The following is a 27,110-nucleotide window of genomic DNA, read 5'->3' as shown; positions in this document are numbered from 1 at the left end:
GTTAGTTCTGTATGGAAGAAGTGAGACTGGACATGATCTGTGGTCTGGGAGTACCTTATAGTGCATCATACTATCTTAATAACTTCCTGGTGAATCCTTACTGTTATTGAGACACAAGAATCTGTTTTTAGTGTTCCCCTAGCTCTATTTGAGGAGCTTTTGTTCTTTGACATCTCATTAATTCCTTCCTTTACTATTGAGAATTTCCTGTTGAATCATGCTAGTCAGTAGAATAGGGTACTTAGAAGACAGGCTTCCCACTTATTCAGAAGTTTTTAAAAAGATCGTATATTAACTGTAGGAAATTCATAAAATAAAGAGATAAAGGAAGTACACCCACCTACTCAGGATGACCATTTTTGACACATGCGACATATTTTAGCCTTTTTTGTATGCATATGTACATATTTTAAAAATAAAATTGGGGGGCTCCTAGGTGGCTCGATCAGTTAAGTGACTGACTCTTGATTTCAGCTGAGATCATGATCTCAGGCTCCTGGGATGGAACCCCAGGTTGGGCTCTGTTCTCATCCGGCAGTTTGCTTGAGATCCTCTCTCCCTCTTCCTCAGCCCCTCCTTCTGCTCGTGTTTTCATGCTCTCTCCCTCTCTCTCTCAAATAAATCTTTAAAAAATTTTTTTAAAAATTAGAATTAGGGGGTGCCTGGGTGGCTCAGTCAATTAAGCAGCTGCCTTCAGCTCAAGTCATGATCCTGGGGTCCTGGGATCAAACCCCACATCAGGCTTTCTGCTCCGTGGAGAGCAAGAGCTCGTGGAGGCAGAGCAAGCCTGCTGCTCTGCCTGCTTGTGTTCTCTCTCTCTAATAAATAAAATCTTTAAAAAAAAATTAGAATTAGGTCATCTCTGCTGCTTTGTAACTGTTTTCTTAATATTAACATATTTTGGGTAGGTCATTGAATATTTCTCAAAAGCAGGGTTTCTCAGCCTCAACAGTATTGACATTGGGGCTGGGTAATTCTTTGTTACGGGGGGCTGTCCTGTGCGCTGTAGCATGTTTAGCAGCATCCGTGGCCTCTGACCAGTATATGCCAGCAGCACCTCCCCTGTTGTGATGACCAAAAATGTCTTCAGACGTTGCCAGATGGTTCAGGCGCGAGATCACTCTGGGTGAGAACCACTTTCGAAATAAAAAATTCTTAAACTCTTTGGTCTTAGGACCTCTGAAAAGTCATTGAAGACCTCAAAGAACTTTATGTGGGTCATCTTTATCAGCTTTTACTGTATTAGAATTTAAAGCTGGTAAAGCTTAAAAATTCGTTTAAGACTGGAAATAATAAACCTTATTAACATAATAATATAACGAATAGTAACTATTTTCCAAAATAATAAATAGTGAGAGGAGTAACATTGTCACGTCTTTCCACCTTTTTAATGTGAGACGTTATGAAGGCATTTACATTTAATCTGTTGTGGAATATTGGTTTAGCTGACATATTTGAAGAAAATTCAGCCTTACACAGGTATGTAATTAGAAAAGGGAAGAGTATTTTAATGCCTTATCAGATGACTGTGCATATTCTTTGAGATTATATCAAAACTCAACAAGTGGAAGTTTCTTAGATCAGTTGCACTGTAGAATCTGAAACCATACCAGAGAGATTTTCGGTCTGTTACATTAAAATCCTTCGGTCTGTGGGAGCGCCTGGGTGGCTCAACTGGTTAAGCAGCTGGCTCTCGGTTTAGGCTCAGGGCATGATGATCTCTCAGGGTCATGAGTAGGGGAGTCTGCTTGAGACTCTCCCTTTGACCCTTTGCCCCTCCTCACCCCTGTGTGCACACGTGTGCACATGCTTTCTAAATAAATAAGCAAATACATAAATAGAATCTTTAAGAAAAAAGCCTTCTCCTTAGGTTGGTGGCTATTCTTGAAAAATTCAAAGATCAGGCAATCTTGAGGCTGCATTCCTCTATGGCTATAACTGGCTGGAGCTCAGTAGCAGCTTGTTCTTTAAAAGGGTTATATGGGGATGCCTGGGTGGCTCAGTTGGTTGGACAACTGCCTTCGGCTCAGGTCATGATCCTGGAGTCCCAGGATCAAGTCCCGCATCAGGCTCCCAGCTCCATGGGGAGTCTGCTTCTCTCTCTGACCTTCTCCTCATTCATGCTCTCTCTCACTGTCTCTCTCTCAAGTAAATAAATAAAATCTTAAAAAAAAAAAATAAAAGGGTTATATGTTTTCCAGTCAGCCCTTCACTCTGACAGGTTTCCCTCATTTGCTTTGTCCTGGCCCCTGTTGTATTTGAGAGGCTGAATTGTATCCTGGTAAGGAGTACAGTCTCTGGAGCCAGAGTACCTGGCTGGGATTCAGATCCATGATCCCACTCTTGATTGCTGTGTACCTTCAGGATAGTTAGTTTTTCTGTAGTTTTATCTGGATAATAAGGATAACAACAATACCTCTTTGATAAGATAGTTAAAAGGATTAGAAGAGCCACTAAATGTAAAACCCTTAGGATAGCCCCTGGCCCAGAGTAAATTTAGCCATGTTAGCTATTGTTGGAGTTCAAACGGCATACATTTGGCTAACATTTCTGTAGCTCACACTGTGTATCAGGCAATGGGCCAAGCCCTCCACACAGATCTATCTCATTAATCCTAACATAACACTATAAAACAGGTGGGGTTATTTTCTCAGTTTTGCAGAGGAGAGGATACAAGTGAGAGAGGTTAAGTTACCTGCCTGAAGGCACTCTGCTAGTAAGTGGTAGTGACATCGAGAGTTGAACCTTTGCACTTGTATGCCAAGCCTGTGGTTTTGAATGCTGTGCTGCCTCATGCTACATCTGCCTCTAAAATAGGTCTAATTACAGAAGTGGCAGGCTTGGGTAGATGGAGATTAGTGCTCTTAATGTTTTCGTAAGTGATTTGAGGAGAGTATGCATATGATTTGAGGAGAGTATGCATATAAATATCTCAAATTTATGTATGACATCATTTCCTTCCAGTAGTGAAGCACCAAACCAATGAGGGTAAACTGCAGGCAACTTTTTTTGTCCAGATGGAGTGAGAGAGCGGAAGAGTGACTACTCTCTTTCTTTCTTTCTTTCTTTCTTTTTTTTGGAGAGCGAGAGCTTGTGAGGGTGGAGACAGAGAGAGAGAATCTTAAGTAGGCTCTACACCCAGCGGAGCCAAACCAGGGCTCAGTCTCATGACTCCTGAGCATAACCTGAGCTGAAACCAAGAGTTGGAGCTTAACCGACTGAGCCATCTAGGTGCCCCTGATTACTACTGACTTTTAGAGTAGGTAAATGTAAAATAAAACAATGAAGAAAAATAACAGACTGCATGATGTGCTTCAAGATATTTAGTAAGGACTTGAGAGTCATTTTGGTGTATTATTTGAAGGTCAAAAAGGTCAGCAAACATTTCAAACCCATTAGGATAACTGTTACTTAAAAACAACACAAGACCATGGACTCTAGGCAGCCAGGGTCAGTGAGGGATCTCAAGATGGCTGGGCGAAAACTTCCTCTAATAACTATTGACTGAGTAGCTTTTGGGGAGATCATACCCCAAAACCAGAAGGCCATTGCTAACTCCCTAAGTTGGCCACTGTCCCTGAGAAACCCCCTACTATCGACTGGGCTTACTATAAGGCCAATGTGACGAAGGCTGGCTTGGTAGATGACTTTGAGAAGAAGTTTGATGCCCTGAAGATTTCTGTGCCAGAGGATAAATACATTGTTCAGGTGGATGCTGAAGAAAAAGAAGATGTGAAAAGTTGTACCAAGTTTTTGTCTCAAAGGCCAGGATTGTGGAATACAAGACACAGCTGGAGAAGCTAAAGAACCTAGTTTCATTTGATCAGATGACCATTGAGGACCTGAATGAAGCCTTCCCAGAAACCAAATTAGACAAGAAGTATCCCCGTTGGCCTCACAAGCCAATCAAAAATTTATAAACTTGAGGTGGGGAAAGAGCGCTGGCCCTCGAATTATAAACGCTGGACATTAAAAAAAAGACCAAAACAAAACAAAATAATAGGTGTTGGTGAGGATGTGGAGAAATTGGAAGTCTAGTGCAGTGTTGGTTGGTGGGAATGTAGGATGGCACAGCCACTGTGGAAAACAATACTCAGAAATAGTTTTCAGTTCCTCAGAAAAGTAAACAGAATTACCGTATTATCCAGGAATTTCATTTTTCGGTATAAACGCCAAAGAATTGAAAGCAGGGAGTTGAGCAGATAATTTGTACACTCATGTTCATAATAGCATTATTCACTATAGCCAAAGATTGGGAGCATGAATGGACAAACAAAATATGGTATATACATAAAACAGTATTATTCAGCCTTAAAAAGGAAATTCTGACACATGCCACAAAATACGTATTGAACCATGAAGACATTATGATGAAATAAGCTAATCATAAAAGGACAAATATTGTATGAGTCCATATATATGAGGTACTTAGAGTAGTTGAACTCCTGAAGACAGAAATAGGGTCTCTAGACTTAGAATCATGGTTGCCAAGGGCAGGGGAGAGGCAGGAATGGAGATTTATTATTTTGTACAGAATTTCAGATTGGGAGGATGTAAAAGTTTTGGAGATGGGTGGTGGTGATACTTGCATAACAATGTGAAAATGTGAATGTATTTAATGCCACAAAACTCTACACTTGAAAATGATTTAAAAACCCAGCAAAATGCCAGGCATATCTAGGAGAAAATTAATGAAGACAAAATGGAAAATGCTTTTCTTTCCTGTGTAATGTGGTAGGGCAGACTCACTTAAAATTCATAGTAGTATTTTGGCCTCCCCACTTTGGGGTAAGAGGAATACAAGTTGAATTTAGGCTCCAGGCCTAGCTCCTTGCATTATTAGCAAGTCATTATGTCTCTCTGATCCTCATCTGGAAAAAGGGTTTATATAATCCTTATTTCACAAGCAGAGATGTATGTGAATGAATTTCTGTGCTGAGAATAATGCTAATTATTTTCATCTTTGGGAAAAGAGCAAAACAGACTTCATTTCCTATTCACTGAAGTGGCTGGCTGTGTGGCCCACAGGCTGAGCCTCTGTATTTCCATGGCTGCTCTTAAAACTCAGCAGAGATACGGGCCACACAAAAAGTTTGGCTTCACAAAGTGGTGATATATATACACTGCAAAGAAGGAGTAAATAGGCTAAAAAGATTTAAGGCGTGCTGAATAATTTTCCTTTTGTTTCTGTAAGTTAAAAAAAACCCAACTACAGCAATATAAAAGCGATTTTTTTAAAAAAGGATTTTATTTATCTACTTGACAGAGATCACAAGTAGGCAGAGAGGCAGGCAGAGAGAGAGGAGGAAGCAGGCTTCCTGCTGAACAGAGAGCCTGACGCAGGGCTCTATCCCAGGACCCTGAGACCATGACCTGAGCTGAAGGCAGAGGCTTCAACCCACTGAGGCACCCAGGCATCCCAAGAGTACTCTTTTAAATATAAAGCTTTTTTGTAACTTCAAAACTGTTGCCGCAGTGTGATTATAGTACATTTTGGGATGAATTGGCGAGTTTAGTGCGGAATTAAATCAACCCCAAATGACCAGCAACAGAGTAGCTTATGTTCCTTTGGAGTTCTCAGATGAATTAAAGCTAAACAGTCATTCATGAGTAAACCAGGCTTAGAAGCCCTGTCCTCTGCTTGTCGCTTGCTTGTTCCTGGTGCCAAGCAGAAAGGCCTTGCCTTCCTATGAGGTCTCTGTGCTTCCCAGGAGCCCTAGAGAGACTGGGGATAATCAACCTTGCAGAAGGACCGAACTGGCTGGTGCTCAGAGCTGGCTTTATGGATCCTTCTCTCCACTTGATTATATGCAGGTCCAACAGTCTCTCTGTGTGGAAGCACACAATACATCTCCGCTCCTTTGAATTTTTCTAGATGATTCACAGAGAGAGGAGAACTACCCAGTTTTTTTCAGGTTCTGAACTGATTTATCGTTGTTCCACTAGCCCTCCTTTGCTTTGTGGGGTCAGAGATTTGGCCACAGCTGTTATGCTCCCTCTACTGGCTCTAAAGCAGCTCTGCAATTTCAGGTGATAACCTAGTTTGCACTCACTGTGGTTTTTGACAACACATGGTTGAAAAGTGTTGTCTTTGCACAGAATTCTTAATACCTTGCCTAAGGAAATGTGTGTGTGTGGCGGGGGTGCGCCTTATATCTTCTGACACTAAGCTCGAGGGCAAAGTGTAAGAAACAGGCCCTGCCATAGCCATGATTTCTGACTCAGTGATTCCAATCTCCTATGGACTTGGGCTGTCATCATCGTGTTAGATACTAAGGACACATCATTTTGCTTGAGGCATTCTACAAATAACCACGTATTTTAAATTGCTAAGCATTATTTGGCAAAATTAAATCATCATATGAATGTCTAGTATGAACACTAACGATAATGCCAGAGAATAGTTATGTCTTTAAGTGCATAGGTGTAGATATTATTTTCCTTTTTATTAAACTTCTTTTTTTTAAGCTGCTCCAATTCAGGAGAGGTTGTGCTACCTGGCATTGGTCTGATTGAATAAGTAGAAGTGCCATCAGTTCTATATTTCTTTGCCATGAGTAAACCAGCCCTTCCTGGGGAGTCTTGTTTTCATTTTTCTTTTTCTATCATGAACATTTTCTAAAATTTTTATTTAAGTCAGCTCTACATCCATTGTGGGGCTCAGACTCACAACCCCAAGATCAAGAGTTAAATGCTTTTCTGACTGAGCCAGCCAGCTGCCCCTCTATTGTAAACATTTTAAAAATCCAAAATGTTTTATTTTATAGAAATGTTCAAGCATTCACAACATTGTAGTATACCCATCTGTAATAATTACCAACATTTTATTGATCACCTATTCCCCCCTACCTTTTTATTTCTCGAATATTTTAAAGGAAATTCCAGACATATTAGTTCACCTATTTCACTATGCATCCCTAATTGATGAGCACTTTTTTATCTCTTTTTAACAGCACCATAATGCCATTATTTTACTTAAGAAACATGACAGTACTAGGGCGCCTGGCTGGTGTAGCTGCTAGAGCATGTGACTCTTGATTTTAGGGTCATGAATTCAAGTCCCAACTTGGGTGTGGAGCGTACTTAAAATAAGAGATATAACACAACGGATGAATGGATAAAGAAGATGTAGTATAGATATACAATGGAATACTATGCAACCATCAAAAGGAAATGAAATCTTGCCATTTGCGACGACGACAACGTGGCTGGAACTCTTGGAGGGTATTATGGTTAGTGAAATAAGTCAATCAGAGAAAAACAATTATATGATCTCTCTGATATGAGGAAATTGAAAGGCAACATGGGGGGTTGGGGAGGTAGGAAAGGAATAAATGAAACTAAGATGGGATCTGGAGGGAGACAAAGCATAAGAGACTCTTAATCTCACAAAACAAACTGAGGGTTGCCGTGGGGAGGGGGTTAAGGAGGGTGGTGGGGTTATGGACATTGGGGAGGGTATGTGCTATGGTGAGTGCTGTGAAGTGTGTAAGCCTGACAATTCACAGACCTGTACCCCTGGAGCAAATAGTCCATTATATGTTAATAAAAAAATTAAAAATTATATTAAAAAATAAGAGACATAACAATGCTTCCTTAATAACATAAAACAAAAATAGAGAGATGAGCACTGAGTAATGTATAGAATTGTTGAATTGCTATATTGTACACCTGCAACTAATATAATATGTATGTTAAATATACTGAAATTTTTAAAAATTAATTAAAAAAGCAAAGAAAGTAATTGGGTCTGACAAAATGTTGACAGTTTATTAAATTTGCTTGTAGCCTTTTTTTTTTTTTAAACAGAACTTTATAGATACAGTCGAAGTCCCCTTTTACTAGATGTGTTTATCTACAATTTATGGTATTTATATATTTAAAAATGTAAACTTAATGTTATCTTTTACATATCCTTCTGAAACTTCATTACTTACCATTAGGTTTTCAAGATTTACTCGTGTTGTTACACATATTCCTAGTTCATTCTAACTGCTGTATGGTGTTCTATTTGGTTGTGTTCTAGTGGAACTTACTAATTTATATATTAGTGAATACTTAGGTTGTCCATGGGTTTGTTTGCTTTTTTGCTACTATAAACAGGGATGCAGTGAACATTCTTGTGCATTTCCTTGTGCCACTTTTGTAAGAATGTATGTAAATTATAATATGCATTCCCCTGATTATTTTTTAAAAGATTTTATTTATTTATTTGACAGAGATCACAAGTAGGCAGAGAGGCAGGCAGAGAGAGAGGGGGAAGCAGGCTCCCTGCTGAGCAGAGAGCTCGATGGGGGGCTCTATCCCAGGACCCTGGGATAATGACCTGAGCCGAAGGCAGAGGCTTTAACCCACTGAGCCACCCAGGTGCCCCTCCCCTGATCACTTTAGAGGTTGAGATGCTCTGTTACATTTTTTGGCTATATGGATTTTCTCTTCTGTGAATTGTCATATTTGCCTCTTTTCCTAATGGTTTTAAGAATTGATTCGTAGTAATTCTTTGAATATTTTGGCTCCTAAGCCGTTGTCAGTTTTGTGTATTGTTAAAATCTTTCAACTCAGGCTGTCCTGAGTCCCTTGTTCCCTCCCTTGTTCCTGGCCCCTTAGTTTACTCCAGTTTAGTCAGCTTCTATTTTTATTCCTATGCTCCCTTGTTCTATTCTAACCTACACATTTTTGAGTTATGTTACCAAGATGGGGGATCCCTTCAGTTGTCCATTAGATGAACTGCTTTCTCATTTACGGTTTATTTTTGGTTCTGTAAGGTAGGCAACCCAGAATAGTGGTTAAGAATGGAGGCTATGGGGTGCCTGGGTGTCTCAGTCAGTTAAGCGTCTGCCTTTGGCTCAGGTCATGATCCCAGGGTCCTGGGATTGATCCCAACATCACATTGGACTCCCTGCTTAGCAGAGAGTCTGCTCCTCCTCCTCTCTCTGTGTGCCTCTCTGCCTACTTGTGTTCTCTCTGTCAAATAAATGAGTAAAATCTTAAAAAAGGATGGTGACTGTAGAGTCTTTAACTGTTTGCTTTTGAATCTTAGCTCAACCACATTACTTAATGTGTGTGACCATGGCAAGTTACTTAACCTTCTTGTATACTTGGCTGTATAATCTATAAAACCCTTAAGGGTAGAGCTTTTATGATCCGCATTTTATATTTGATGAAACTCAGGCTCAGAGAGATTAGATTAGAAACATGAGTAAGTAGAAGAAACATGTGGACCTTTTTATCTTTTAATTTTACACTTTTGGTAGAGGCGTGGGTACAGAGAAATACTTCTGCAATATAGGATACACAGTAGCAAAAGCCATGCCTCAGTGTTGGGGAAAAACAGGAAGAGTAGAACTATGGAGAACTAAAGTGCCCACTGCCTGTTAAGAATCTATTAATAGGTTAAAAAATTCCTTTGTGTCATTATTCATTAAAATAAAACAAAAACACCACTTTTATTTTTATGACTTTAACGTAAAAGAGATACAGAATTTTTCTTAAGTTTTTTTTTTTTTTTTTTTAAGTAATCTCTGCACACAACATGGGGCTTGAACTCATAACCCTGAAATCAAGAATCATGTTCTCCACTGACTAAACCAACCAGGTGCCTCAAGATACAGAATTTTTAGATAAACATCCCAGGCCAGAGAACTCATAGTTGAAACAGGCAAATCATAAATACAGGAACTGAGCCACACTAAAGGGTTCAGTTTGATAGACAATTAAGGGGGAGGGGGACATAGAACTTGATTTTGACAAAGAAAGAAGGAACCGAAGGAGCAAAAGCAACTTCTTTCTAGGGGAGGGAGAATAACTTTGACTTAGCTACTGTACCGTCTTTGATTTTTTTTTATTATTATAAAAGGAAATATGTTTATGACAAAAAGTCAAGTACTACAGGAAGGTATAAAGTAAAAATTAAAGTACAAAAGCTTCCCAAAAGAATTACAAGATGGAATTTGGAGGGAGACAAACCATAAGTGACTCTTAATCTCACAAAACAAACTGAGGGTTGCTGGGGGGAGGGGGGTTGGGAGAAGGGGGTGGGATTATGGACATTGGGGAGGGTATGTGCTTTGGTGAGTGCTGTGAAGTGTGTAAACCTGGTGATTCACAGACCTGTACCCCTGGGGATAAAAATATATGTTTATAAAAAATTAAAAATTAAAAATTAAAAAAAAAGAATCCCAAAAGAATTAAAAGCAGGGACTTGAACAGATACTTGTATATCCGTGTTGTTAGCAACATTATTCAGAATAGCCGAAAGATGGAAACAACCCAGATGTCTATCAGTTGATAAATGGATAAACAAAATATGGTGTGTGTAAGTGTGTATAACAGAATATTATTTAGCCTCAAAAAAGAGTGGAGTTCTGATACATGCTTCAATATGGATGATCTTTGAAGATATTATGCAAAATGAATAAAAAAGACAACTATCGTATGATTCCACTTATATGAGTTACCTAGAACAGTTAAATTCATAGAGGCAGAAAGTAGAGTGGTGGTTACTGGGGATGGGAGAAGTTATTGTTTACTGGGTACAGAGTTTCATTTTGGGATGATGTGAAGATTCTGGGGATGGATAGTGGTGGTGGTTGCACAATAGTGCAGATATACTGAATTGTATAGTTAAAAATGGTTAGTATGGTAAATTTCACATTATATGTAAATTTTCCACAGTGAAAAAGTTTCCCAACTCTAGCCTGGAGGTGGTGTCCACTATAAACAATTTTTTTTTAAAGATTTTATTTATTTATTTGTAAGAAAGAGAGAAAGAAAGTACACAAGCAGGCAGAGAGGCAGGCAGAGGCAGACAGAGAAGTAGGCTCCCTGCCGAGCAAGGAGCCCGATGTGGGACTCTATCCCACGACCCTGGGATCATGACCTGGGCCAAAGGCAGCAGCTTAACCCACTGAGCCACCCAGGCGTCCCCACTATAAACAGTTTTTATAATAGCCAGATAAGTAGGAGAATATAAGCATATATATGCAAATATGAACATGTTAGTTCAAAGTCTGCTCTTTGAGGGCACTCAGTTAGGTTTTGGGGACTCCGCAGTGTACAAAATTGACAAAGTTCCTTCAGTCATGGAGCTTTTTAAAATTTTGTTTTACACAAAATGAAGTTTGATACACATACTGTTTTATACCTTACATTTCCCCTTAATAAAGACGGACACATTTCCAAGTTAGTTCTTACAGATTTACTGATTTCATGGCTGCACGGTATGCCCTTATATGGATGTGTATAATTTGTGGCTGTTGGATGGAATGGAGGAGGGAAAGAAGAGGTACAGAGAGCTGTGGTTTGCTGCTTGTGTTTGCCCCTTTTGTAACTTAAATTTTTATTGGGAGAATAGTATAGGCTTGTTGTAGAAAGTTAGTGCCAAATATATCAAATAAAAGTAAAAACCCTCCAATCTGTTTTTTCCCCGTCTTTCAATCCTGTTCCCTGAAAATAGTTACCACTGTTAATCATTAACACTTGAAAGTTACTCATCTTTCAGACATTTTTAATGCATCTGCAAATATAAAAAATACATAGAATATACATCTTCTCATTTGTTAGAAGCTGGCTCATGCAGTATAATACTGCTCATTTAATTCAGATGATTGTGAGTTATGCAGAGGGAAGAGCTGGCCTGGGCTTTATGAGAGCTAGGCTCTGTCTAGATGGTGCCTGGGGCAGGCAGTTCCTTAGTTGTCACTTGCATGCTGTCCCATAGTCAATGAGGTCACATTAAGGAGAGAAAACTAGTATGCTAGAAGTATTACTGTGGAGTTCTTTGGTTGCAAGCATTAGAAACCAGCTCAGCTTCTGTTAGACAAAAAATGGTGGGCGGGGGGGGGGGGGGGGGGGGGATGGGGGTGCCTGGGTGGCTCAGTCAGTTAAGCAGCTGCCTTGGGCTCAGGTCATGATGTCAGGTCCTGGGATAGAGTCCCAGGTCAGGCTCCCTGCTCTGCAGAGAGCCTGCTTCTCCCTCTCCTTCTGCCTGCCACTCTGCCTATTTGTGCTCTCTATCTCTCTGTCAAATAAATAAATAAAATATATTTTTTTAAAAAATGGGGGGCTTTATAGAAGGATTTTTAGGTAGCAAGTAAAGAAATATTTATTTAAAAAATCTTTAAAGATGTTATTTATTTATTAGAGAGAAAGAGTACGAGCATGGGGAGCAGCCGAGGGAGAGGGAGAAGCAGGCTTTCCATTGATCAGGGAGCCCGATGCAGGGCTCTATCCCAGGACCCTGGGATCATGACCTGAGCCAAAGGCAGATGCTTAACCAACTGAGCCATCCAGGTGCCCCAAGTGAAGAAATATTTAAACTGAGTCTCTGGAAAGTCAGGAATAGGGTGGCTCTGAGGGTTTCAATATCAGTGTTTATCCCTTTCCATTTCTATATGTCCAAGTTTTTCTGGGGAAAAATGAGTGGCTTAGAGATTGTGTGTCTACTGATGGTTAAGGGGGTAGAGTCCTGGGTTTATGTGCCCCATGAGAATCTTACAGAATTGGGGAGTTGCAGTTTTGGAAAGGATGGGATTCAGGGCTGGCAAAACTGAGTGTCAGCCTTAAGTGTCAGTCATTTTAACCCTAGATTCTTAACTCCCCTCTCAAGGAGGAGATGACCGCCGGGTTCTGCTATGGCACATGGAACAAGCTATCCACTCCAGAGTCAAGCCCATACAGCTGAAAGGAGAGCACCATTCCAACATTTTTTGCCTGGCTTTCAACAGTGGGAACACCAAAGTATTCTCTGGAGGTGAGGAGAAGGGAGATTTCTACTTTGGGCAATTCACCGTGGCTGAGATTTTAGATAAAGGAGTGCTAAAATAACTCCTTGTTTTTCTTTATTTCACTGAGCTGTAGAATTACTGGTTTCCCATAGCTTGTCTTTTCTGCATTACAGCAGTTTAGACAGGTATAGGAGCGCAGTTCTTCCCTCCCTCCTTCCTTCCTTCCTTCTGTTCTTTTGATTCTTCACTGTCATTTGTTTGTTTTTGGTAGAAAACTTCCTACATTGCAGTCTGGCATGCAGAAACACACACACATATTTAAAATAGTACTTAACCTTACTCTGTGTGGTACATTTTGATTTTTTTTAAATGCTACTTTATTCTTAAAGAACTTAAAGTTTGTGACTCAAATTGATGTCGTGATCCATGGATGGCTCCTGTTCGAAAAACGTTGTGTTAGAGTACAATTAGAATGGCTTGGGCGCAAGCCAGCCTCTCGGTGGTCCTTATCAACCACACTCCTTTCTGACCACAACATTTCTAGTTCTCTCCTCTCTTTTGCACTGCAGATTTTGCCATGAATATCTAGCTATGTGTTCTAAAAGCAATTTAAGTGCGGCAGATCTTAAAGCCAAGAGTATTAGTCTTCCTCCTGTACAAATATTTCCTCATGTTCCCTGGATTCCTTTTCTCAGTTACTGTCAGCATTCACATAATGATTTAAGCTATTAGATTTAACTTTCAGAAATTGCTAATATTGAAGCACTTTTAACTAAAAAATGACACTTCCACATAGTTCAGCTTAACAGAAATCTTGAAGTCATCCTCAAACCTTCCTTTCTTTCATTTACGTATCTTGTCACTCACCAACTAGACTTGCAAGCTTCTCATATTCATCCTTTAGTTTCTGTTCTCTTTTTGTAGCTACTGCCCTGGTTCGGGTCCTTATCTTTGATCCGGACTGTTGCAGTGGCCTTTGTGATTTCTGCAACCTTTCTGTAACTCTCCTTATTTATTACAAGTTTTCTTTTAAAAATAAAGTTTAACTGTGTCAGCCTCTGACCCTACAGTGTCCTCAGGATGAAGTGTAAACTTCTACTTCTTGAGTCTCATTTCCCTCCCCAGCATCTTGTACTCTAGCCCACTAAACCACTAGCCATCTTAGGAGCCCTTGTATCATTTGCTCTTGCTCTTCCTTCATGGATCATGATTAATTGTCCAGTCCCCACTAATTCCCCTAAGTCTTCCACTGGTAAGAGTTTTGAGTTACTGGAGTTTCTGTTCAGATATCTTCTTCCCCATAAAAACGTTCTCCTTTTCTGCCATGTACTTTCGAACCCACTCCTGAAGGAAATATTATTTCCTTTTTCTGTGTCCCCATTATAGAGCATATCACTACAACATAACTCATTTTGTCATTATTAGTTGCTGCATAGATGGACTGGAAGTTCTTTGAGGGCCAGGCAGAATCTTCCTCTTCCTCTTCTTGTATCCCCAGCACCTCAGCTGTGCCTGTTACCTAGGAGGCTTTAGTCTGGGTTTGATTACTTGGTATGCACCCACAATAGAGTTTATAGCCAGAGATCTAGGATGTCCCGGGCCACATCTCTACTGCTACTGTTACTTTCTATTGAAGTGACTGTTGGTTGTGCTTTCAGTGTAGAGTGGGAATTTTTTTACTTTTCTTTCCATATTCAGGTTTTTATGTTTGGTTATATAAGCACTTTGAAGGCAGGACTACACATATTGCGAATGTAGTATTTTTAGATTCCTTGATGGAATAAAGAAAAATGCAATAGAAAGAAGTTGTGGATAAAAATTTTCCCATCACTTACAATCACACAATCATCAGATTTTAATGTTGTGAGATGATAAGGATATGAATATCAGGAGATACTTATTAGGCACTTACTAATTGCTCGGCCCTATTCTGAATGGTTTTGGGAATGTACTCTTACCTTTGCAATGACCCTATGAAGTAGGTACAATTATCCTTATTTTATAGATAAACAAACTGAGGCATAGGTTATCTGTATTCTAAGTCTCACAGTTGTTTTGCTTAAAAAAAAAAAAAGCTAGCTTGGATGAATTAATTTGCCCATGATCATTTACTCCTTTATGTTTCTTAATGGCCACAGTTTTTTGTTTTTTTAATTTCACATATATATATATATATATATATATGTATATGTGTACATATATATATGTATATATTATAATCCATTTAGTAATTCATTTTGGAAAGCACCTAGTTGCTACTAGGCTTTTGAAAATTCTTTTATATCTTTCTGAAATTATTTTTATAAAACTTTTTTTCTAATTAATACTCCTAATTTATATTAACATTGACTTTGTTCATATGCTTTCTGAAAACTTGAAAATTTCATATTGTGATATGGACAGGTAGCACTTTGCAGGAATTATCAAATGTCTACTTTTCTCCCTTACAGGAAATGATGAGCAAGTTATCCTCCATGATGTCGAAAGGTAAATAGATTGTTGGTATGTGAAGGTGACTGACTCCGGTTTTCACATGAAGAAAGGCAAATATCTCTTTAGACAGAAGTAGTTGTTTTTTGAAGGAAATTACATGAAGCCAGCAGTCCTTTTCTGAAACAGATTTCTGTAATAATTTTGAAATAAAATTTTGATTAAGGAAAGAATTTGTAAAGTTGGAATGAACTTAGACTATTTAGGTGAAAATTTAAAGGAAGAGGTTGGAAGAGAAGAAAACAACAGCATAATAATAACTAATCTTTATGTGGGGTACTATTCTAAGTGCTTTACATGTGTTCATCAGTTTCATCCTCACAGTGATTCTATAAAGCTGTATGATTCTAGTGTCATTGTGGTTGAGGAAACTGAGGTGTAGAAAATTAGGTAACTTAGGGTCAGGTGGTACTAGGATTTGAACTTGGGCTGCCTGGTCCCAGGGCCATGCTCTTGCTCACATACCAGACAGCCACATCAATCCTCCTCTTCCCCTGCTGATACCAGATCTGACTGCTTTGAAGTTCGCTTGTTTTTGAAAATCAAGCACCACCCTCCAGCTCTGTACAGAAGCAGATACATTCCGCAGGAAGTGAAAACACTAAACTCATCTATTGAATCACTTTTTCAACTATGCTCATTTAGTGCAAAAAAACAAACCATGAAATCTATAAAAAGCTTTTCTAATGAATTTTTATTTTTTACCTGAAAGTTGGGTACCTACTTTTTAAAGAAATACAATATCCTTTGGGTTTCGCTCGATTGACTTTTTACTGGAAATGAGGGAGAGCCCTACGTGAGGAACTTGAGGGCTGGGACTCTGCAGTCTTTGTGTGCATGTGTGTGCCTGTGTGCCTCTTTCTGCTCTCTGTCTCTCAGCAGCGAGACCTTGGATGTGTTTGCTCATGAAGATGCAGTATATGGCTTGTCAGTGAGTCCGGTGAATGACAACATTTTTGCCAGCTCCTCAGATGATGGCCGGGTTCTCATCTGGGACATCCGGGAGTCTCCCCATGGAGGTAGGGTCAAAGGGCTGTTGGACTGTGTTGAAGAGTTTGATGTCAGGTTCATTGCAGAAGCAGCTTATGACCTGAGTAACCTGCATGGGAGAGTTGGAAAGGGAGAGGCAGCTCTCATGGTGGGGCATAGATGTGTGTTTGTAGACGTTCCATCATGTGCGTTAGCCAGAAGTGAGGCACCTTTCTTAGGCCTTCTCAGTCGCTTGTGAGCCTCCATAAACCCTTGGGCCTGTCGGAAACGCCACCGTATGTTGGTGTTCAGTGGCCTCAAGGAATAGAAGATGCAGGGCTTCACTGTAGAGGGCAGCTACCAGGGGCCAGCTCCGTATGGTGCTGACACACACAGTTCTTGGTTATTCACAGAGAACGGGGGTGTTCTGATGTTTGTGTATAGAAACTGAAAACGATGGCAGATGCACCCCGTTTAAGGGGGATTGTCCAGGTGAGTTCCTCCTCTAGGTGTGCTCTTTGGGCTTCTGAAGTATAAAATGAAGGATTGTTTTGTTGAATTTCTCTGAAGTTTTTCAGGAAACACATCTTTTCAGCTTGTTTCCTGAGTAAAGCGTTCACTCTCTAACTCTGTTTTTGTTCAAAGACTTTCCTCCAGCATCACCCTCGGTGTTCCCCCTGCCCCCACCTTCAGTGCAGCTTTGTCTTGATCATACCTGTGTACACAGAATTACTCTCCTGCCTGTCTTGTCTGACAGGATCTGGATCTTATTATTCTGTAGTCAAAGCGTTTAACATGCAGAGCTGTGCCTCATCACAGAGACTCGGGCTATAGGAAAAGCTTGTTTCTGGGGTCAGGCAGATAAGGTAGCTGCAAGGAGCAGCTGGGGTTGAGTCACCATGTCCTCTGTCTGGACTGCCCAGAGTCTCTGCTGTGTCCCATGTGGAAATCCTAGACTGGGCAGTGCTTTCTGTCTGTTGCTTCTAAACACTTGCCACACAAAAGTATGTCCTGGGTAGCAGAGTGATTCCTTCCTTGCCTGGAGCCCACTAATACAGGCAGCGGCCTGCAGGGTTTCTGAGTGAAGTTGATTAGGAGCTGGCTGGATGTAAGAGTTCAGGTGTTAGGTTCCTTTTTTCCCTTTCTTTTCTTCTTCTTCTTCTTCTTTTTTTTTTGAAATATTCCAATACTGGGAATGAAATCATAGAATTCTAGTCTGAGGCTCTTAGATTGTTTAGGGAGCAATTTAGAGAGAACACTGTGCTATTGTTTTTCCTCACCTTCAATTTTCTCATTGTTTTTCTTTGTCTTCATTAAATCTTTGTGTAGTTTTAAAAACTTTTAATTTCTAAAACTAATAAATTTGGATTAAGGTACAATAATCCTATCAGTAATCGGTTGTGAGTTTTTTCAGCTCATGTGGAATTCAGTCTTACTTATTGTAAAACAGCTTACCTTCCCAGTTCCTGTGACCGTTTCCGTTTGTCACAGGATCTGAAGAGGTAGAATACTCAGTGTTTCTGAGTATTATAGCTTCCAGTTTGTTTATATGTGATAGAGTTGCTGTTTTCAGACGTAAGTGTGTGCAGAGAATGAGCAGGGGTGACTGCTGGGGTGATGTACTGCTTTGGGGCTCCAGCTACTAGGATGGTTTCTACAGGGTCACATTCCTGCTTTGACTGCCTCTGGCCCAGAGGCACTGAATGAGCTCTGGGGCTGATTGTCATTTCTCTATTCACAGAGCCCTTCTGCCTGGCAAACTATCCATCCGCTTTTCACAGTGTCATGTTTAACCCTGTGGAGCCCAGGTTATTGGCCACAGCCAATTCAAAGGAAGGAGTGGGACTCTGGGATATTCGAAAACCTCAGAGGTGAGCCCCATTTATTCATATGGTGTTAAAACTTGCCCCTGCCTCAACTTTCAGGTGATGTGATCAGCAGGGTCGTGAAAACCTGTTTGACCATTGATCTCAGTTGTCCATCTCCTGACATATACTGGTGCCTGTGAAGCCAGGGGAGCCCTGTCCCCAAGAGACAGGCAGTCTGAGAAATCCACACTCCTTGCTGAGGGACTCATAAATTGTAATCTAACTCTAGACAAGTCAGTTCTAGGCAAATAGATGAGAACCTCCCTTCAGTACTGCCTTCTGTCTTTAAGCCCAGAGTTCCCCAGATGCCTGGGAACTCTTGCAGGGGGGATGGAGGAGACGGAGGAGGAGAGTTTGTTAAACTCCTAGCCACTGAACCAGGGATTCTTAGCTCTAGGCAGGAGGGGTTTTCTACATGGCTTTGAGAGAACTGTGAATCCACCAAATTGTGTGGAAATGATATTATGTACCCATCTAAGTGCATTTTTCTGTGAAGGGAGTTTATTTGTTTTTGTTTTTGTTTTGTTTTGTTTTGTTTTAAGTGTCTCAAAGAAACCAGTGGCTAAGACAATAAAGGTTAAGAGCCACTGCACTATAGTGTTAGGGACCTAATGTGTTTTCCCTTCTGTTTGCATTATTAAAAGAGTACACTTAAGACAATCTTCAACCAATGATATACAAGTCACTAATGGGAGAATTTCAGGCATCACGAAGGGAAATGTGTAGGTGGAGGTGAGTAGGAGACTTTTTCATGTTCCTTAAAGCCCATGGACAACTTTTTATGGCACCTGTACTTAAAGCTAGCTTTGCTTAATAAAAGACTTACATGCATTGTCTGCTCTTCTGGAAATTCTGCATGGAGGTAACTTCCTACTTTGTAAAGCAGTATTGCAGAAGAATATTATGGAAAGTAAGCGAGGTTATGATTTATTTCATGGATCTCGATGAAAAAGGCAATTAAGTACAGAGGTTTATCTTCCTTGGTGATTTTAATTTCTAGCTAATTCTCTCCATGGGGCCGTCACAGGGATCTACAACTATTGCAGCAGATCTGTTAGGCCAGAGAGGTGCTGCTTTTGTTGAGCAGGACTCCCTCAGGCTCTGTAGGGCAGCAGAGGTTTCTCCCGCCCTTTGGTAGATACACACTCAGCCCTTGCTTTCCCCCCTACTGAAATGCGTATAGTGGCGGGACCCCTACTATGCCTTTGCACTGTATGCTTGGGGATACTCATTCCTTGCCTGTGTTTCCCTGTGTTCATCTGTAACATTCTCTGCCACTTGAGATCTTTGAGACACAGCTAGAGAGGGAACACAAGCAGGGGAAGTAGGAGAGGGAGAAGCAGGGAGCCTGATCCAGAGCTCGATCCCAGGACCCCAGGATCATGACCTGAGCTGAAGGCAGACACCCAACAACTGAGCCACCCAAGCACCTCAAGAACAGCTCTTCTGCCTTATCCATATTACAAAGGGCGGGAACTGTGTTAACTCTGCCAGTCTTCTCCCAACTTGCTACCTCCCATGCTTACCATTGTAATGAATAGCTGGCTACTGGAGTGGGGCCCTGAGCTATTCATTTCTAGTGGAAAGCTTGAGCAGTGCATGCTGTAGCAGTGTCTGGAGAGTAGAGGAGAGGTTGAGTGTTTTAATCCTTCTATTGCTTTATTTTTAAAATAACATGTATTAAATATAAGGTTTATATCTAGAGAAATATAACGAAAGAAGAAAAAAAAAAGAAAAGAAAAAAATCTCATCTCCAGATTACCTCTCTTATATTTTCTACATGTTTATACATCAGTATGGTTCTTCTTGGTCTCTAGTCATATTCTCCAAAGATAACTATAATGAACAGTTTCTTATGTATCAGAACATAATTTAATACATGTACTAGCATGTATATCTATCCTTTAAAAACTTTAGGCTAGGGGCACCTGGGTGGCTCCGTGGGTTAAAGCCTCTGCCTTCAGCTCAGGTTATGGTCTCAGGGTCCTGGGATCGAGCCCCGCGTCGGGCTCTCTGCTCAGCGGGGAGCCTTCCTCCTCCTCTCTCTGCCTGCCTCTCTGCCTACTTTTGATCTCTGTCTGTCAAATAAATAAATAAAATATTAAAAAAAAAAAAACTTTGGGCTAAAGGAACCATGTTCAACTTCTTTTTTCTTTTTTCTTTTTTTTTTTTAAAGATTTTATTTATTTATTTGACAGAGAGAGATCACAGTAGACAGAGAGGCAGGCAGAGAGAGAGAGAGAGAGAGGGAAGCAGGCTCCCCGCCGAGCAGAGAGCCCGATATGGGACTCGATCCCAGGACCCTGAGATCATGACCTGAGCCGAAGGCAGCGGCTTAACCCACTGAGCCACCCAGGTGCCCTCAACTTCTTTTTTCAATTAATAATATGTATTGGAGCTTTATTCCTATCAGCACTTATAGATCTAGCATGTTCTTCTTTTTTTTTTTTTTTTAATATTTCCTTTTTTTTTTTTTTTAAAGATCTTATTTATTTATTTGAGACAGAAAGAGAGCACAAGCAGGGGGAGCAGCAGGCAGAGGGAGAGGGAGAACACACAAGCACACACAGTTTTCCATGTAATGGGGCTCCATCCCAGGACTCTGGGATCAGGACCTGAGCTGAAAGCAGATGCTTAACTGCCTGAGCCACCCAGGTGCCCTTTAAGATTTCATTTTTAAGTAATCTCTTCACTCAACATGGGGCTCGAACTCTCAACCCTGAGATCAAGAGTTCTGTGCCCCACTGACTGAGCCAGTCAGGCACCCCCTCTAGCACATTCTTTTAATGGCTGCATGATGTTCCATTTATATGGTGTATCTAACAGCCAGGACTTCTTGTTTCCAGTTTGGGCATTATAAACAGTGCGTTGCCTTGAGCTTGATTGGCACAGCTATCTTGGCCTACCTTTGCAAAAATATCTATAGGAAATTGCTGTATCAAATGGTGTATGCTTTTCTATTTTTTGTTAAAAATGGTCACATTGTCTTGTCACCACAAGACTGTAGTGATTTACAAACCTACCAACTATGCATGACTACACATTTTTCCAGACCCTTGCCAACACTTACAGTGTCTTATGGGGGGAAATATTCTCTTCCTGTTTTGCTTATGTCTTTAATTATGGGTGAGGTTATATGGTTTCCTTGGTAACCTGTAGTTTTCAAAGCCCATATGGGAGAAAAGTCATCTAATAAGGCTAATTGATATTCTTAACTGATTTCTTTCTTGGAATAAAAAGAAGGAGCACAGTGGACTAGGATGTTTTTACCTGTTTCTTTCAACTCTTCTAAGGTTCTTTGGGGTTCTATGGGAATGAGGCAGAAAAGGAGCATGAAATATTCTTGGGGTCCTGTTCTTCATCTGCTGGTATTTTGGGACTAAATTACAGATCTTTTCTGTTTGAATTCTCTCAGTATAAATTGGTGTTGGGAAGGAAAAGAGGGTGCTTTGTCATTTCCATGCAAGATTGATAATGCTGAATTGGCAGTAGATGATTTGTCTCCTGAACACAGCTGCCTAGAAACCTCAACCTAGATCGTGGGGCAATTCTGAATCCCCTGGGACGACAACCCTGGAACAAGGTAGATCTGTTCTAAGGGATACTTAAAGTCTACGGAGATATTTTAGGAAATTTGTGAACCCCTTAAAATTGCAAGTAAAATTGTGTGTGCTGTGTATTCAACTGAGTACACATGGGATTGGGAAAGAGTTTTTACTAGGTTCTCCTAGAGACCTTTGACCCACAAGAAGAAAAAGTTATTCAGCGTATTAATGGCTCTATATTTATTTATTTACTTATTATTATAATTTTTTTAAGATTTTATTTATTTACTTGACAGAAATCACAAGTAGACAGAGAGGCAGGTGGGCGGCGCGGGGGGCGGGGTGGGGAAGCAGGCTCCCTGCTGTGCAGAGAGCCTGATGTGGAGCTTGATCCCAGAACCCTGAGATCATGACCTGAGTGGAAGGCAGAGGCCTAACCCACTGAGCCACCCAGGCGCCCCTCTGCTGATGTCTTTTTGCAGCCATCCTATTCTTTGTCACTGCCAACATCCCAGTTATGTCTTGCTTGGACTGGTGCAATGGCCTCTGAATAGGTTTCAGATCTGCCATCTTCTAACATTGAGGGAGTTCAGAAAAAGTAAAGATTCCCCTGCTGTTACTCAGCTTGTCTCATCCTTTTCATTCCCTGTCTCAGCTGACTGTTCACACACCACCTCTCTCCCTTCTCGTATCTTTAATTTCTGTCACTTGCTGTCAGAAACTGTTCTGTGATAGGTAATAGTGTCTTGCTTTGACAAGGATAATAAGGAGAGTGATTTTTTCCTACTCAATAATAAAACTAGGGCAAGCCAGGAATTCCTATAAAGACTTACCTTATAAGATGGTGCTTTCACGTGGTGTGTAAATGACACATATGAAATTGGGCAACGAGTGCAAATTCCTACTATTAAAAAAGAAATTGCTCTCAGGACCTCACCTGGCTTTGGGAGACCTCTAGGTTAGATGTCTGTTTTGCAGGGACTTTCTCAATTCTGCTGCTGTAGAGACCAAATTAAATGTAACTCCTTGCCTTCTGAACAAACCAGACCATCTCTTCCGCATTGCATTTTGAGGGTTGCTTATGCTATAATGGGGCTCAGGGTACAGCTTCAGAGGCTGGAGAAGGTGCTCATGCTCTGGTGTTTGTTGAAACTTTAAAGAATGAGCCTGTCCAGACCAGAATGCAAGGCCATTAGGGTAGACAGAGATTTCTTAAACATGACCCAAAAAGCACTTTACATGAAAGAAAAAAAATGTTAAATTGGATTTCATTCAAATTAAGAACTTCGGTTCATCAGAGACACTCAAGTGAAAAGATGAGCCAAAAGACAAGCCATAGCCATGATCTGGGAAAAAATATTCATCATACATGTATTGAACAAGAATTCCTATCTACAGAATCTATTCTAATAGAACTACAGATCAGCAATAGAACTACAAATCAGTAAAAGAAAATGGAACTTTTAAAATGAGCAGGACTGTTGAATAGGTGCTTCACAAAAGAAGGTAGATCAAATAGCCAATAAACATTTGAAAAGCATTCAGCTTCACTACTCCTGAGGGCAGTGCAAGTTAAAACCACAGTAATTATCACTGTAGATCCTGGATGGTTCAAATTAAAGAGACTAATAGTACCAAGTGTTGATAAGAGTGTGGAGCAACTGAAAATCTCATACATTTTAGGTGAGGGTAATTTGGTACAACCACTTGGGAAAACTCTTTTGTCAATGTCTGCTAAAACTCCACATGTGATTCTATGACCAGCAATCTCACCCTTAGGTATATCTAAGAGAAGTGAGTACGGACTTCCACCAAATTTGTGTATAATAATATTCACAGATGCTTTATTCATAACAACCAAAAGCTGGAAACAACACAAATGTCCATCGAAGGAGAATGGATAAGTAAACTGCAGAATAGCCATACAATGGAACACCACATAGACATAAGAATGAATTGTAGGTACCCACTTTGACGTGGGTGAGTGTTGAATGAAAGCAGCCAGATAGATACGGAAGTGTATATGGCCTTCAAAAACAGGCAGGTCGTAGAAGTCAGAATAGTGGTGACGTTTGGGAAGGGTACTGACTTAGGGAGGCATGAGGGAAGCTTCCAGGGTTTAATATCTGGGTGGTAGTTTCATGGGTATATACTTCAGTAAAAAAATTACTGAGCTATATACTTAGAATTAGTATACTTTACTTAAGTATATTTAATGTATTTATTTAAATTTATTATTTTTTTAATTTACTTGTCAGCATGAGTAAGGACACACAAGCTGGTAGTTGGGGGGGAGAAGCTCCTTGCTCACCACTGAGCAAGGAGACTGAAACTGACGTGGGACTCTGTCCCAGGAATCTAGAATCATGACCTGAGCTGATGGCAGATGCTTAACCAACTGAGCCACCTAGACACCCTACTTAATGTATTTATTTATTTATTTATTTTAAAGATTTTATTTATTTATTTGGCAGAGAGAGATCACAAGTAGGCCGAGAGGCAGGCAGAGAGAGAGAGGAGGAAGCAGGCTCCCTGCTGAGCAGAGAGCCCGACGCAGGACTAGATCCCAGGACCCTGAGATCATGACCTGAGCCGAAGGCAACGGCTTAACCCACTGAGCCACCCAGGCGCCCCTACTTAATGTATTTAAAGTACATTTAATTCTCATTCTCTCTCTCTCAAATAAATAAATAGATAGATAGATAGATAAATAAATCTTTTTGAAAAAGGGGCACCTGGGTGGCTCAGTTGGTTGGGAGACTGCCTTCGGCTCAGGTCATGATCCTGGAGTCCCAGGATCAAGTCCCGCATCAGGCTCCCTGCTCAGCGGGGAGTCTGCTTTTCCCTCTGACCTCTCACTCTTTTTCTCTCTCTCTCAAATAAGTAAATAAATAAAATCTTAAAGTACATTTAAAAAAATCCGAGATCACTATTATCTTCACCTGGTTACTTGCCTTCCCTGTGATGCCAGTGGTTGTAGCAATATCACCAGCTCTTTAGGAAGTGGTTTGAAGGAACAAAAGAGGGAGAGAGGACAGTCAGGAGGACCCAGCAGTTTGGATGGTGTTGTAGAAAACTGCAAGAGAAAAGCTGGGGACCATTGGCATTTAGTTGTCAGAATGATTAGCTCTAATTGGGGGACATGCCTTCTGGTTAGCCACTCCTTTTTTTCTTTCTTTCCCCACTCACCCATCTTTACATACCTATACAATACTCAGACAGGTGTTCCATCCACCAAAACCTATAATAAGCACTTGTTTTCTCTCTAGAACTGTATTCCTTTCTTGTTTCTTTTTATCAGTGTCACCATCACTCCCACAGTCATCCTGGCCCAAAGCCCAGAGTCCTATTTTCCTTTTCTATCTCTCTGCCCCTCTGCCATACCCAGCCTTGCTATGTGTTAGTGCCTGGCCACTGTTTTCAGTTCTGAAAGCCCTACCTCCATCTCAGGCCCATAGCTCTATTCAAAAGGGACTGACTACTGGCTTCTTAGCTTGCCTCTTGCTTCTGCCATGTAGTACACTTCCTTAAACATCACTCTTGCCATTCCCTACCCAGGAGTTTTAGTGGATTCGTGATATCTTTGTTCATGGCCATATCCCCAGAACCTATGTGTGGGATGCTCTAAGAAAATGTTTTTTGGAATGAATGTATGACCTGCTTTACTGGATAAAATAAAAACTCCTTCAGTAAGCAGTCTGCTTCTTCTCTGGTGCCATTGTCCCTTCTCTCTCTCCTTGTACTCTCTTCCATATACAAATACACATAGAGGAGTATGTCTCAAATTTTTTTGCGCTTTTCTTTGGCCAAATTTTAGTTAGTTGTCAGGGTCCACAGTCAAATGGTAACTCCTCAGGAAAAGCACCCTTGCTCCTTTGTTGCATACCTTTTTTTTTTTTTTTTAAAGATTTTATTTATTTGAGAGAGAGCATGAGAGAGAGAGAGCAAGGGAGGGGGTAGAGAGAGAGAGGGAGAAGCAGACTCCACACTGAGCAGGGAGCCCAACTTGGGGCTCAATCCCAGGACTCTGGGATCATGACCTGAGCCAAAGGCAGACACTTAACCGACTGAGCCACCCAGGTGCCCCCTGTTACATATTCTTAAGCACTGGGTGTTATATGCAATTAATAAATCATTGAATGCTACATCAAAAACTAATGATGTACTATATGCTGGCTAACTGAACATAATAATAATAAATACATACATACATATGTACATGGTACTCTGAAAAGAAAATAAAAAGCTTCTTTTACTCACTGTGTCCCCAACACCTAGCACAGTCTGGGTACAGAATATGTGCCAGTGCATGAAGTTTTTTCTTCTGCAGTAAGGGATCTCTATTCAGAGCCTCTGTAAAGGACTTACAGTCTGTGGCATGCATGTTGCTTGGCTTAGTGGCTCCATTGCTGCTTTTGCCATCATTAGTGATCTTTTGATAGGAGTGTTTATCTCCAGCTAGACTTAGAGTATATTTTTTATTTCCTTCCCAGTACCCAGGAATTGCTTCTCAGAAATGAAGTGCTTGTCCTGAGCTGTACTATTACCTGTCATGTTTTCCTTTATTTATTTATTCATTTGAGAGACAGACAGACAGAGATAGCGAGAGAGAACAACAGTGGGGAGGAGAGGGAGAAGCAGACTCCCTGCTGAGCGTCTCAATCCAAGGATTCCTAGACGCTTAACTGATTGAGCCACCCAGGCACCTCTGTCACGTTTTCCTATGGATTTTTAAGGCCATGTTTTATTTATCTCTGATCATTAGAACCTAGAACAACACTTAGACTATTGTGTTCAGTAAATACCAAATGAATGCAGTTTTATACTTATACCCAAATAGTCTGCATTTTCAGAGTAAGCTTTCTGTAATGTTTTCTGGACCTTTTAATTCCTTCAGTGTAATGGCATGGGTCAAAATTTTGTCTCTAAGGCATAAATCCCTAAAGGAGATTGTAAGGGTTCTTCCTGGGTTTTGACTGCCTCTCAAGAGTTCTGTGGGGAAGCCAGAGATTCTGGTGAAGTTGCTGTCTTGTTTTTAGGCCACGAGGTGGAGCTCTAGAATCAGCTTTGTCCATTGGAAGGCACCCGGGCCCCAGGTATTCTCAGACTTTAGAGGGCATCAGAATCACCTGGGAATCTAGTTAAAATGCTCCTTCCTGGAGCTCAGATCCAGAGATTGAATTGTTAAGGCCTGAGGCAGGACCTGTGAATCTGCCATTTGCAACGGCTATTCCAGATGATTAAGCAACGTCGCATTTCCTGCAAGATGGGAGCTCTGGTTATTAAAAGGGGTTGGGGTTGGGGGCGTAGGGGAAGGTCCATGTTGAATTTATTTCTGTGTTCATTCTGATCCAGGGTCTTTGGATTTTAGGCCAGAGCTTCCCCATTCCCATTCCTTTGCACAAGCACAAATGTGCCTTTTATAAAAGAGAACTCAGAACATCTGGGGAATGGATGGGAGTTCTGGAATCATGTACCAGTCCATATCCTTCCTTTAATATTGCCGAATATTG

General features: G+C 40.7%; 1 protein-coding gene and 1 pseudogene across 2 annotated transcripts in view; both read left to right on the top strand.

Annotated features, from left to right (window-relative positions):
• The window catches only part of DCAF5 (DDB1 and CUL4 associated factor 5), a 103,266-nt gene that overhangs the window by 12,862 nt on the left and 63,294 nt on the right, over positions 1-27,110 (top strand). For both annotated transcript variants that reach the window (XM_032344586.1, XM_032344587.1), the window contains exons 2-5: positions 12,608-12,751; positions 15,176-15,212; positions 16,095-16,234; positions 17,926-18,055. In XM_032344586.1, the coding sequence (XP_032200477.1) occupies positions 12,608-12,751; positions 15,176-15,212; positions 16,095-16,234; positions 17,926-18,055 (451 nt within the window). The remainder of the gene's footprint in view (positions 1-12,607; positions 12,752-15,175; positions 15,213-16,094; positions 16,235-17,925; positions 18,056-27,110) is intronic.
• Positions 3,186-3,979, top strand: LOC116591574 (annotated as a pseudogene).

Source organism: Mustela erminea, chromosome 5 (genome assembly GCF_009829155.1).
Source record: "Mustela erminea isolate mMusErm1 chromosome 5, mMusErm1.Pri, whole genome shotgun sequence".
In the NCBI taxonomy this organism is placed as follows: domain Eukaryota; kingdom Metazoa; phylum Chordata; class Mammalia; order Carnivora; family Mustelidae; genus Mustela; species Mustela erminea.
Note: the sequence above shows the minus strand (reverse complement) of the source record. Positions and strands in the feature narration are given on the sequence as shown.